The 13,101-nt window shown below is 39.7% G+C and overlaps 1 protein-coding gene across 2 annotated transcripts in view; it reads right to left on the reverse strand.

The window, feature by feature from the left end:
- Nucleotides 1–12,583, reverse strand: part of DKK2 (dickkopf WNT signaling pathway inhibitor 2) — a 107,472-nt gene extending 94,889 nt beyond the window's left edge. The window contains exon 1 of one of the 2 annotated variants that reach the window (XM_007190999.2): nt 11,654–12,583. In XM_007190999.2, the coding sequence (XP_007191061.1) occupies nt 11,654–11,875 (222 nt within the window). In that variant the 5' untranslated portion in view covers nt 11,876–12,583. Of the gene's footprint in view, nt 1–11,614 lie in introns of both variants that reach the window. The other variant, XM_057547421.1, reaches the window with a different exon arrangement.
- Nucleotides 12,584–13,101: the final 518 nt, after the last annotated feature.

A 13,101-nucleotide genomic window follows, 5' to 3' on the forward strand; every position in this document is an offset into this window, starting at 1 on the left:
TCACTTTAGAAGTAGTGTGGAGGATGGTTTGGAGAAGCACAAAAATACCACAAAATTGTAATGTTACACTGGGAAATGACAATGGTCTGAACGCAATGGCAGTTGGGATGACAATAAAACAACAAAAGAGATCAATATTAAAAAAGAAGTAGAATCCTATCAATTAGAGCATAATTGCCTAGGAGCAGGGATGGCAAGCAGGAAGCCTAGACTGTTTCTAGCCTGGACAAATGTTTGGGTGAGATTCCTGCACATGGAACGTGAAAGATCAGAACTACTACACTGTTCATTAGGAAATGCCTACTTAGGAAAACAAAAATATGTTTTCACCAGCTTTGAAAAATACCCACTTTCCTGTTTGAAGAGTTTGTGGCAAAATATATTTTGTCTGTCACAGTTCACGTGATCTCACACCCATACAGCTTGACTTTATAATTGGCTATTTCTCTGAACTTTATCCACTGTGAACCCTGTAACCTATAATGTGCCCAAAATATGACACTCAAGTTTAGTTTTAGAGCTTTAAAAATACACTTACTTCTATTATTGAGGCCCTTATAATGCCTTTCCAAGATGTTTTAAAAATATATAAATAGTAACACATCTCATACATGATAGAATAAAAACACATAGAGCTCTTCTTGAATGTCATAGGCAGAATATTCTAATAGCAGGCTGTTTGTAGCCTGCAAGAATAAAAATAATAATCCTTATAATAATAGAACTAAGAACTAAGTTCTAATAAGAAATGTGGAAGAATTACTACTGGTACTGAAATTTTTGATGAAATACAAGAAAATCAAGACAAATAGGCAAAGAAAGGAAACAAAACCAAAAAACACCTTCCGCTTTCAGTCTTTCTTCCCTAAAAAAATAAAGGCAATCTGTCAAAACAGAAACTGAATTTATGATTCCAGAATCATAAAATCCAACTCGAATAACTCATTCTTGGGTTGATTCTGTCTAATTCAGATTTGTCTTTCATAAATTCAGAGTGGAAAGGTCTTAATTTTGTTTTTCATAACACAACCTCTAATGATGTAATGTAAATAAACAATACTTTATTTTTTGCAAAGAGATAGGAAAAGACACCATTGTCACAGCTCCCACTTTACTGATAAGAAAACTAAGGCTTAAAGGTGTTAGATGATTTCTTCAATGTCCAGCATATTAAAAAATAGGCTAACCAGGTCTTCTGAATCTTTATCCCAGGCTCTGTCAAGCTCATCTGCTGTCCTGTGTAGAAACTGTAGCCATCCTCAACTGCATATTCTTAGAAATAAAGTATGATGATACACATGGCATCCACCCAGAAAGAACAATACTAATGTGGGATAACAGATTAACATGGACATTAATTAACAGGAAACATCCAAGGACCAAACCCAGCATTGTTATAAGTCAGTTACTCCTGGAAGTAGAGAGAGAGGCAGAGGTTAGGCACATCCCAAGGTGAAGAGTTCCACCACATCTAGGCCAGAGGCTGACATGCAGTTGCAGAAGGGAAAGTGGGAGAGGTCTGAGATGGTGGATGCTTCTCTCCGTGAAAACCCGCCTGCGTCTGCTTTCTGTCTCCCCGCACTGGGGCTGATTCCTCAAGTACTACCAATCTCTGAGCATAATGCCCTGAGTTCCCTCAGGGTGAGGGCAGTAGCAAATGAGTCAGTGGTTTTTCAAACCACAGGTTTTGATCAGTCATTTCTATAAGTAATGACCAGTATTTAAAAGAGAGAGAGCAAAGAGAACAGAACAAGAGAATAGTGCAGAGGAGAATAGAAGGAAAGAACTTAAAGACTCACTGCATCTTAAAAGTATTTATTGTTGAAACTTTTTTTTTCAAGGGGGTGTGTGTGTGTGTATGTGTATACGTATGTGTACTTGATCCAATGTAAAATATATTTCTTTGGTACAGACTCTCTTTAGCCAGGCTTATTGAGGTATTATGAATGAAAAAGCAAGCAAGGATAATATAGTCAAAGCCACATCCTTTCATTAATTTTGCTTGAATCCTACTGACACCGTTGGAATCATGACATTGTATTCTTTGCTAATACATTTTGACATACACAAATTTAGAGCTGAATAAAGAGCTCTACCTATAATTTATCTCCCATCAGTTTTGTAATCAACTGAATTTAATTCTTCTACAGAGCTTTGTTATTATTCGAAAGGCTTGTGTTAGAAGTCAGAAGATCCAAGTTCCCGCAGAAGTTCCTTTGTCACAGGCATTATTTGTGGTACATTGGGCAGATCATGACCATCTCCTAAATTGGTTGCCTCGTATGTAAAATGAGCGAGTTAAACTAGGTGATTTCTAATGTATCTCCCGGCTATAACTATGCCCACTTTAGTCTCTTGTACAAGTTCTTGAAACTTGTAGATGATAAAAGGTTCTCTTGTTTCTTTCTATAAAGCTCTCCATCTTGATTAATAATGATTAGGCATATTTGAAGAATCCTCTTATTCAGTTATTAAAGAGGCAAGCACTTTTAAGAGTCTATCAGGTGGAAAATAAATGTTAAGGAAGCATTTTACACTAGAAATTAGTAATTATTTATAAAATAGCAAGTAGCAAAAAATTACTCTTTAGTGCGTAGTTCAAGCTATAAAAACAAACATTATGTACTGCTTAAAATATGTATTGCATATTATAATATGTAACATTTCATGAGCATAAGTAATAGATACTTGCATATTCTCATCAGACACTAGTTGATGTAACAAGTCCATCATAGAGAAAAAAAACTGGAGGCCCTTTACATCCAAAGCATTCAAATAAATAGAGTTAAAGAAACAAAAGCACCTGTCTTGATAGGAATCTACACAGGTTTATTTCATGTCCAGTAAGTGATGAAAGGGAAAAGAGCATGAGAAGTTGGGGCAATCAGACTTGATTCTTGGGGGCTGCATTAGTCTAACCCGGGGCACTTTTTAGCAGACTTTTTTGATAGCAATGAGAAATCATAAAGACTTGGTTGCCTGACTCCTGACAATTTATAGTCAACCGTAAATGGTTTAATTTTTGATATGGAGATTTTTTGTTTGTTTCTGAAAGGACTTCAAAACAGTTGAGCAGGCAGGGGGGCTCAGGAGTTTTTATCAAGAACATCTGTATATGTGACCAATGATTTCAAAGAAGGAAATAATATCAGCAAAGAAAAGAACACAGAACAGAAAGAAAAGAGGACTGGGGAGAGAATGTGAAGGAATGCCCACGTTTATGGGCAGAAGGTTGTGGAGGAATCAGTGAAAGAAATAAAGAGGAACAAACCAGAGAGGAAAAGAAAAATATGTAATATTACAGAAGCAAGGGGCTATATTAGGTATAAAAGACAGACAACAGAGTACAGAGGATGGTTACTGGAAAAAAGACTTTGGCTTTCAAGTGATAAGTTAACACAGCGCTTGTTCACAGTGCTAAATTCCAAAGGGTTAAGATGAAGTTACAATGAGCAAGTGAAGACTATTATTTGAATGTGAACTGTTACTTTAGTTGGTTTTAAATGACAATTTTCCCCGTCCTCCCACTTGAATGAAGTTTTTTAGTTCATTACCAGATAGAAACTCTTATTGGCAAACAGTTTGTATCCAGTATGTTAAAAGAACTTTATCACATACTTCAGTGAGATGACTTTCACTCTCAATTTGACATTACTAAAATATTTCCAAATTACCTGAATCATGAAAAAAGAACTCAAAACAAACAAACAAGTAAAGGGAATGGAACGAGAATAATGAGCTCCAAATTTCTGAGTCCTCTTAGCAGGACAGTCTGACACTCAAAGAGAGTTATAAGTCTTCCAAATTCTCAGCAAGCCCTTTGGGCTCCAAGCACTGTGCAGAAAGTGTCAAGAAGCTTGCCTTGGCATAGGCTGTCTTACTTTGGAGAATATCAAATGAATGCTGTTGGCAGCAGACTATAACATGTTGTTCAATTATTGTGGTCCCCATGTTTAAATAACTAATATTGCCATAGTTTTTAGGACCTCTCCTTACTGTGGTTGTATTTTTAATGTCTGCTATACTCTTCCTTCTGTATAATTTCATCAATTTTCAATTATGTGCTATTTTGCTTAAGTTTTACAAGACAGCACTGACTTACCATCCCTTTTAATTCTAACAATCAGTGCAAGAAACATGATAGCATATGTGTGTGTGTGTGGGTGTGCGTGTGTGTGTGTATTTTGTCTTGTTTTGTTCTGTTTTACAATTCTTGGCCTTGGTATAATTGAGTTCATTTGTTTCCTTCATGTACATCACATGCATTCGTTTAGTTACTCCTTCCCATCTTGGTGGGGAAAATTAAGCAGCCACTTTCTATTTCGTGCAGGAGCACTTGACCTTACTTATTTCTGTAATGGTAATAGTAATAATGACATCAGTTCAATGACTAAGTGCACTTTCCTCTTCCTCCCTGTTGCCCAGTAAGATGAGTATTGTTACTATTATGGTTGCTACTGTTATCCTATTTTACAGATTTTTAAAAAAAGACCAGAGGTTAAGTGGCTTTTCCAAAGACATTAAGCTAGCCAGCTGAAATTTGGAAAAATTCCCCTAGGAATTCTGTTAGGAAGCTGTAGTGCTGCAGTGCTGCTACAGATCAACTGATGCTCTGAAAGGCAGCTCGGAGGGGTTAAAAGTAAAGACAAGACAAAAGCAATAGCAGGTTCTAAACCTAGACAGTTTCCCCCAATCTGATCCTAATGTGAGGGATGCCAGCCAGACCAACTTAAAGCCACTGGAGAGAAGCCATTGAGAAGGCCTCCACTTTGCTGATGTCAGTGGGCACGTGGTGTCACTTAGATGCAGGATGATGGGTACTGGGGACTGTATGGTGGTTACCATGAGAAAAAAAGAGAAAAATAGGATCCATGCAATAGCATTCCCATCTGTTTGGGGCAACGCAATAATTTAATGGGAAAGAGTAAGAGAAAGAAAGAGGTGTGTGTGTGTGTGTGTGTGTGTGTGTATGTTTTCTTTGTTGACAGTGAATTCTCCCTGGCAGGGAGGCAAGTAAAGGCAGAGACGAAACTAGTGTACTACTATGTGCATGCCTTTGTACCCATGAACTGCTATCAAACTTTGGTTACTCAGAGTAGCAATTGGCATCAACAGAGGGTTTGGGTTTTGCTATGATTTTAATGAATGTAGAGTTATATCCATGTCATTAGAAAATAGAATAGGGAAGAATAAAATAAAGGCCCATGTTTCCTCTTAAGTCCACACTGTATGGATATTGTATCCATATTGTATATTGCAGCATATTGTAGCAGCATGGTCTGGTAGTTAAATATTCAGGCTCTGACACTAGATCGCTTGGGTACGTATTCTGGCTTTCTCCACTTACTGCTGTGTGACTTGTACAAATTGCATAACCTCTCTGTGTCTCAGGAGAATTATTGTTTTATCATTTATAAAAACAAGGATGATGTTAGGACTTGCTCCAAAGGCTGCCGAGAGAATTAAAAAATTAATTCAAATGAAGCATTTGCAGCAGTGCCTGGCACAGAGTAAATAATCAATAAATGGAACCTCTTACTATAATTTGATGTGTGCTATAACTATTTGCAAGCCAGTTTAAGGAAATAATATCTGAAAGTCACTCTTTTCTTCTAGTCCTGGGAAGAAAGAACATTATTATTCCACATGGTAAAGCATAATATGGAGAGCTAACATTTTTTAGGAGATATTTGGATGGATCCACTACTTTAAGAAGTCTCTCCCCCTAATTGTGATGCTTTGTTTTGCCACTTAATGTACTTATTCATTCACTGATTTTATTTGTTTGCTTTAGACAGGTTGGGACAGTTAAAATGTTGCATGATAATGACATATTTAAATTTGAGCTATTGTGTGTGCCAAATTATAATACATAAGTAGAATCAACCAATTAAATTAGACGCTGTAATATATTTTAAAGGATATCTGATGCATATTTGTCCCTTTTATCTAACTATGGAAGAGAGATAAGTAACTTTTTAAAATGTTTACTACTTTTGTGTTTTGCTGATTTTATTTCTACATTTATTTGAAGCACATAGATAAATCTAAGCTAGTATTAAGATCCCACAAATATAGTCTCTTATTCAGGTTCATTGGTTGTGGATAAAAGTTAGAATATAATAATTCTGTTTTTAGTGCTGCATAAACTGAGTTAAAATACAGCAATTTATATCTGATATTGAAATCCCTTCTGCCTTAAAGGTTTCTGATTTAATTTACCATCACTAAGACAAGGATTTATGGGATGAACTCTCCCTAAGGACCCTGATTAGATGTTGGTGTTATTCGTGGCCTTCCTTCCTTGTTTCGAACCCAAAGAAGTGGGCAATAACCCAAAATTGTTAGCATGAGAGACTCAATGGGAAGCCACAATTTAAAATATTTGGATGGTGACTTTCCTCCTGTGGACAGATGTTCCTATCAAAAAAAATCTCCCATATTTTATATCAGTTGACCTCTGTGTTTGGGAGAATGGTTTATATTCATCCTAAAAAAAAACCCCCAACAATTAGAGATAAATATGTCATTCTCTCATTCCCAGAAAGTGGGGACAGAGAAAGAAAAAAATTAACTTCTGCTTTCCTTAAACAGTAATACTAAACTTTTGTTATATATTCCATATTTAATCTTTCTATATAATCTTAAAGCAATCCAACACAAAAATCTATCTATTAATTATTATTAATTTTATTTTGAGGGTTGCTTCAGATTTTTTTTAAAAAAATGACTCAATAAGAGGAATATAAATATTGCATAAATCTTTTCCATGATTGAATAATTAACTAGGAGCAGATTTATCTCCTTTTTATGGATGAGTACAAGTGACTAGAGGTATAATGAAATAAAACGACTTAAAAGGGCATTCAGGGAGTCACAGATGGAAATAAGATTGTAATTCATTTCAATGTTACATCAATACCAAAGAATGAACAGCCAGAAGAGACTGAGTCTAAAATAGTAAGTATATTGAGTATTATAAAGGCCTCTATAATTTAACAGATCATTTTAACGTACACAAAACGATCGTGCAGGGAAAAGAAGAGGAAGCGGCAGTATTCTCCTAGAACAGAATATACGTTACCTTTCTATTACATTGCTTTCTCTACTTTAAAAATTGTAAGATTTGAAACATCCCGGGAAGGAATATGTATCAGAGGGGAGTGCTAAAGAAGACTATGGTAGGGTCAAAGTCACAGCTGGAGTGAGTTTAAGTAACCTCGTCCTTTACTCTCTCTCCTCTAGCACAGAAATAAAATGATGGATTCCTCTACTTAGATCATCATTAAAATACTTTTCCTGCTCTTCACGAGGCAACCTTCACTTGTATCAACCATCAATTCTCTACTATCCTCAGTGAAAGAAAAGAAGTAGTGTAGTGTAGATTATTTCAAATATTTTTCACTTTGAAAAATTTAATTTAAAAACTGATTTGCTTTCCTGATTATGTTTAGTGTCAGTTGATGTCCAGAGGAGATAGCAAATATTTATCCTCAAGCAGGGGAAAGTTGGAATGGGGTTTAAAAAAGAGAAAAAAAAGTCATGGATAATTTTAGAAAGTGAAGAAATCACCTACAGAAAATAGGGTATATAGTTTTTTCAATGAGCATATTCATGAGTGTTTGTGCATACAAATAGATACAGCATTTTTATTAAAGAAAATTCAATATACAAATATGAGTGTTCTCTAACCAACGTCCTCAAGCTTCTGTTTCAATGTATTTCAAGCGTTCTTTTCTCATAACATAACTTCATCCAAACCACCGTCCTTCAAGCATCAAGATTATATCAGAAAATAATGGAATCTGAATTTACATGACCAGTTTCACCTTCGTTTTAGAGACACATGCCAGGAAGGTTATCTACCTTTAAAATATAATTATTTTCCACAGTTCTCATCGTAACTTTTAAAAATATTTCAAAATCATACAGCATTGTGTTCAAATTAATCTGCCAGTCTAAGACAAAGTAAGGAGTAAAGACTAAAAGAAGCTATTACAAACACATTCAAAAGGTTTTTCATTCTCAAAAAAAAAAAAAAATCACTGTTAATTTCAAGGGTAAATTGATTTTATAAATTGCTTTATTTTTTTTAAATCTGTCTTTAAGGTGGTCTGTAAAAATTGATACCTCATGCTCCAGAGGTGATGTTGAACAACAGTGTACTTAATCAGAATATATTTAAGCGCATGATATTGAATATTTTGTCTAATAATACTTTTGATTTAGAAAATTTGCAAGTCTCTTTAGAAATTGAGATATATAAATATTTATATATATGTTAGTAACAGTCCTACAATCTCATTTATCCCATATACATATACATACACACGCTACCTTTTAAAACACATTAATAATAGATGCAAAAGGAAAGTCAAATTAAAACAATGTGAATAATTCTGCAAAATAATTTTTGCTACTTCTGTATCGATTCACCTGAATGAATTCAATTTTCTATGTCAGTTTCCAATCATAACTCATAACTGCGTCTTTGAAAGCAAACCTAAGAATGAGAATTTTAACACCCCTGGAGAACAGTTCATTTTCTTTGAGTGCCCTCTAAATCTTTCCTGAAATTCAAAGGCTACTCCTCCAGAAGTGATTTACAAATGATTCACCTTGCTGACAGGACAAGTAGAATTCCTACTAATTAGAATGTTTTCTTCATATGAAATCAGCTACGGTGAATCAAGAAAACCTTAGCGCCAATTTAGTCTCATTTTCACTTTTGTAGATTAGTGAATTATTAAATTTCTTCAGTAATTTTTTCTGCAATAGCAATAAAATTTTTATTTTAATTCTCTATTCTGAAAGTAAATCAGGAAAAATAGACCATTATTCAATTTTCACTTAAGGAAAAGGAGACCAAAGACTAAGTTTCTGACATGCCTACTTGAAGTTATACCTTACAGTCTCTGGTTCCTGTACCTCTGAAATGCATACAATTCAGTATCATCAATCAAAGATTGGGGACGGGGAGACAACCAGACTTATTAGGCCTAAGGATGACACTACGTAATTAGCTAGTTTTATCAGTTGGCATTTTACTACAAATTTTCTCAATCAATCATGTTATGATGGATAAAAATTCAGTTCAGCTACATTTTACTTCTAAAGTTTTTCTCCATGAAACGATGTGGCATCTTCCGTTTTGAATAGTCTTTCTAATTTCCATTCCATTATTGAAAATAAGAGTACTAAGAATTTTGGTAACCACATAACTAGTGGAAGAAAGAAGATAAAGAGACCCATAAATATTCAAAGAATTCCTCTTTCTACTTCAAAGAGGAAAGATTTTTTCTATTTCTTCCTTTATAACAGTACACATTTTAGGTCACCCAATAAACAAGTGAGAAGCCAGAATGTACAAAAGATAATCCTTTTATTTTACAGCTATCTTACTGTGAGTCAACTTAATGTTTCAAGTCTATGTTACCATTGTCTCTAATAAGTTGTAATTTTCTCACAAACCCAATGTCAAATTCTAAGGATCCTGTATTATAGTTAAGTAAATATAATGAAATATATTCCATAGGACCACTAAGTTATGGAAAGCATACAAGACATCCAACTCAAAAAAGAAAAAAAAAAAGAAAAATTCAACTCATTTATAAAATAAATCAATCTTCAATTTGAAGACATGCAAAACAGAGTCACAACCTCTTTAAGGAGCAGATATTTGGAGAGATAGAAAAATAAGCACACATATTTTATACATATTTATATACTGATATGCTACCAAAACATAAAGGATAAGCCAGGTGCTGGGATGCATCCCACAGTCTAACCCATGTAACCCTATGGCTGGCGGCAGTGCTGACATAACTGGTAATTTGACTGAGGAACAGCAGGTGTTAGGGCCCAATGGTGACGGAAACAGAAAGCCCTTTGCAGAAACTCACAGAATGTACATGGATTAGAATCAAAAGGAACCTCAAAGATTATTGGGTCCATCCCTCTGTTCTTTGCTAAACTAAACCCAGCTCTTTTCAGCAACTGTTAAGGTGGAATTTGAAGTCAGTAGCATTAGAAAAAAATCTGATGATTTGGACTGAGAGCATCCTTTCTAGTCTTTGACCCATGACATTATGGACTTCTAAGAGAAGTCCATTCCTATTGAAAATGGCAGGGTGTTTCCCAAGGAAGAGGAAAATGGAATGAGAGTGGTCTTGTAAGTGTGGATGGAGGTATGTACACATGTGTGATAATATGCACAGGACATGTATGCATGTAGTGTGTATGCAGATGTATAGTTTATTTCCCTTGAGACTTTTAAAAAAATTACTGTGGTTGCAGGCTTTGTATTCCTTTGAGAGGATAGCTGAAATGTTTGACATTTCAAAGCCTAGGAAGCATTCTGGAACTGCAAAACGAGCAAAACTTTCCCCGTGAGAGGGCACTAGGGGGCCAAGCGGAGCAGAATCTTCCCTCGCTGTCCATCCAGGACGGCCTTGGTTGTCAACCTTCGCTCTGCCGCCTGCGCTGGGGGCCTGGGCAGCGGAGGACGCGCACAGCAGCTGCAGCAGGAGCCTCTCATAAAACAAGGAAACCCAGAATCTGTGGGGCAATGAGCCGCCTTCACGGGTTGACAGTTGTGCTGTGGATGTGCCCGTGCTGCTTGGCAAACTGGCTTTCGGTTTTGGCTTCGCAAAAAAGGAGTGGAAGGGGGAGCTGTAGTGGTTCCCAGTGCCCGCAGGGCCCCCTCTCCTGGCCGCTGCGTGCTGGCCACAACGGGCGCAGGGTGTGCGCACTCATGTCTCTTCTGTGTCTGTTTGTGTAACTGTTTGCATGACTGTCAATCTATCTGTCTGTGTGACAGAGAAACAAAGATGCTCGCGGAAAGTTCCCTCTGGAAAATAAACCTCGGGAGTTTTCCTTGCTACGTCCCAGGCACCCTGGTCCTCCGTAACTATGATACTGCCATTGTCGCTTCGTTATTTTGTTTCCTCCGGGATGATTTATATCCAGGAGTGAGAAATGCACGTTTACTGAAGCTTTCTGTTTGTGACCTTACTTCACGGAAATGAGAAAGTGGCTGGGAAGGAAGGAGAACCTGAAAAACGGTAAATTCCCTCTTCGGATTGTGAAATGAAACAGTTAAGCGCCCAGAAACTGGACTCAGACTGTCCGGGTTCAACTCCCGCTCTGCCACTTACACTAAGTGTGTGCCGTGGGCAAAGAGCTTCTACTCGGTGCCTAAGTTTGTTCATTTGCCGGATAGCGATAGTAACAGCGCCCACCTCATAGGGTTGTGAAGATTAAACATATGTAAAACGCTTAGAACAGTACCTGACACATAGTAGTTGCTGTGTGTTAGCTATTAATATCATCCTCGACATCCACCGTGTTAAATGTGGAGAAGGACCATTCCGGCCCTTTCCCCCATCTGTACGCACTAGATCTCCGCACATGCCCATCATATCCCAAAGCAAAGATGAGAAAGTACCCCATCCCGCCCGCTCCACACCCTCCAGCACTCGCAGCCACCCAGCCACCCCCGCCAGTGCAGACGTGCATCTGCGAACCCCTCCCCAGCCGTCTCGCGCGCCACACCTGGGGGCGCCCTCGGGGGCAAAGGCAAATGAAGTGTCCGAGAGTGCCGGCCGGTCCCTACCTCTCCTGGCTGAAGAGTGCATTGGGGGTATTTTCCTACCTGCCCCAGGTTTTTGCCCTTCTTACTGCCGCCGAAAGCCAGTCCTTGGTATGTGCCCGCAGATCGATTGGCGGCCTGGGCTGGCGTCTCCCCGCCCAGAGAGGACTTGATGGAGTTGAGTTTGGCCCGCGAGCTGCCGAACTGTGAGCTCTCCACCATCAGCACCGCGGCCAGTAGGAGCAGGCAGCGGGAGGAGTCCTTGCCCCGCATCAGCGTGGCCATCTCCTGGCGAGGGGTCCCCAGGGAGGGGCAAAGCCCGCAAGGGTGCGGATACAGAGGGAGGGAGGAGCCCAACACGGGGCCCTACGCTCGGGGCGCCGGGACTCGCAGACTCTGTTTCCCCCAACCCCACTTGGCTTTGGGGGCCCAGCACCGTGTGAACTCAGTCTCACGCCTCAGACCGGGAGGGAGCGCGACCCAAGCAAGACCTGCTTCTCCGCCAGGGCAGGAAGTTCTGCAGTAACTGGAAGCAATCAAAGGCGAGGCGCCTTCTTGCCAAGGAGGCGTGACCCGAGGTGCAAGAAGACCCAGCGCCACGGCCCGCACCGCTTCCGTTGCTCCTTGCCCCGCACCTCCGAGGTCCCGCCTGGTTCTCCGAGGTCCAGTCCTCCTCCCAACTGCTCAGGAGGTCCACATCAGTTCCTTCTCCTTCGGCCTCAGTTGCGTTTTCTCTCCTTTTCCTTCCCTACCCCTTATGTCTCAACCTTTGCAGGACATAAGTCCTCCTTTTCAAAGTTAGCGGGCACTATATGGGGGATCAGGAACCGCCCCCAGACAAGACCCCTGAGGTCTGAGGCCAGCCAAGGTCCCGCACGCACGCACAGGCGCCCCGAAGCGTTGTTCTCCGGCTCACAGCCCTGCAGCAGCCAAGCGCTGCCAGGGACGCTGCGATGCCCTGGGAGCTGTCTTGCGCTCCACGAGGTCTCCCTCTCTGCGTCTGCTCTCTCATCGCCGCCCCCTTTGCTTTTTATAGCTTCCCACAATGGGTTTTTTTTTCCTCCGCCCCCAATTCAATAGTGACAAAGAGTGAAAACGTATCTATCACCCCCCGCGTTCCCGCCCCCCTCTTCTCTTTTCCCTGCGGCTGCTCCTTCTGAGGCTTCCCCTTCTGCTTCTCCCTCGCCCCCTCCCACTGCCCTTGCACCTTCCACCGTACAGCGGCTGAGGAAATGGGATTCACCCCCAGAGGAACAGGCGGGGTTCTGATTATTCCTGACAACCAGCCACTCCAGAGGATGGAAGAACCCTTGCAAACAAACGGATGGCAAATGTGGACGTGGAGAGGGGCGAGCTGCCACCTCGCTTCGGGACCGCCAGCACCCCTCCCCAACCCACCTCCAGCCCCTGACTCCTGGAGGAGCACTGGGAAAGCCCTACAGAAGACTGAAAGAAGTGAGCATCTGGGCGTTAATGGTCTGTGTATGCTCAAGTTGGGTTTTAGCCTGTGC

This window comes from Balaenoptera acutorostrata, chromosome 5, assembly GCF_949987535.1.
Source record: "Balaenoptera acutorostrata chromosome 5, mBalAcu1.1, whole genome shotgun sequence".
NCBI lineage: Eukaryota > Metazoa > Chordata > Mammalia > Artiodactyla > Balaenopteridae > Balaenoptera > Balaenoptera acutorostrata.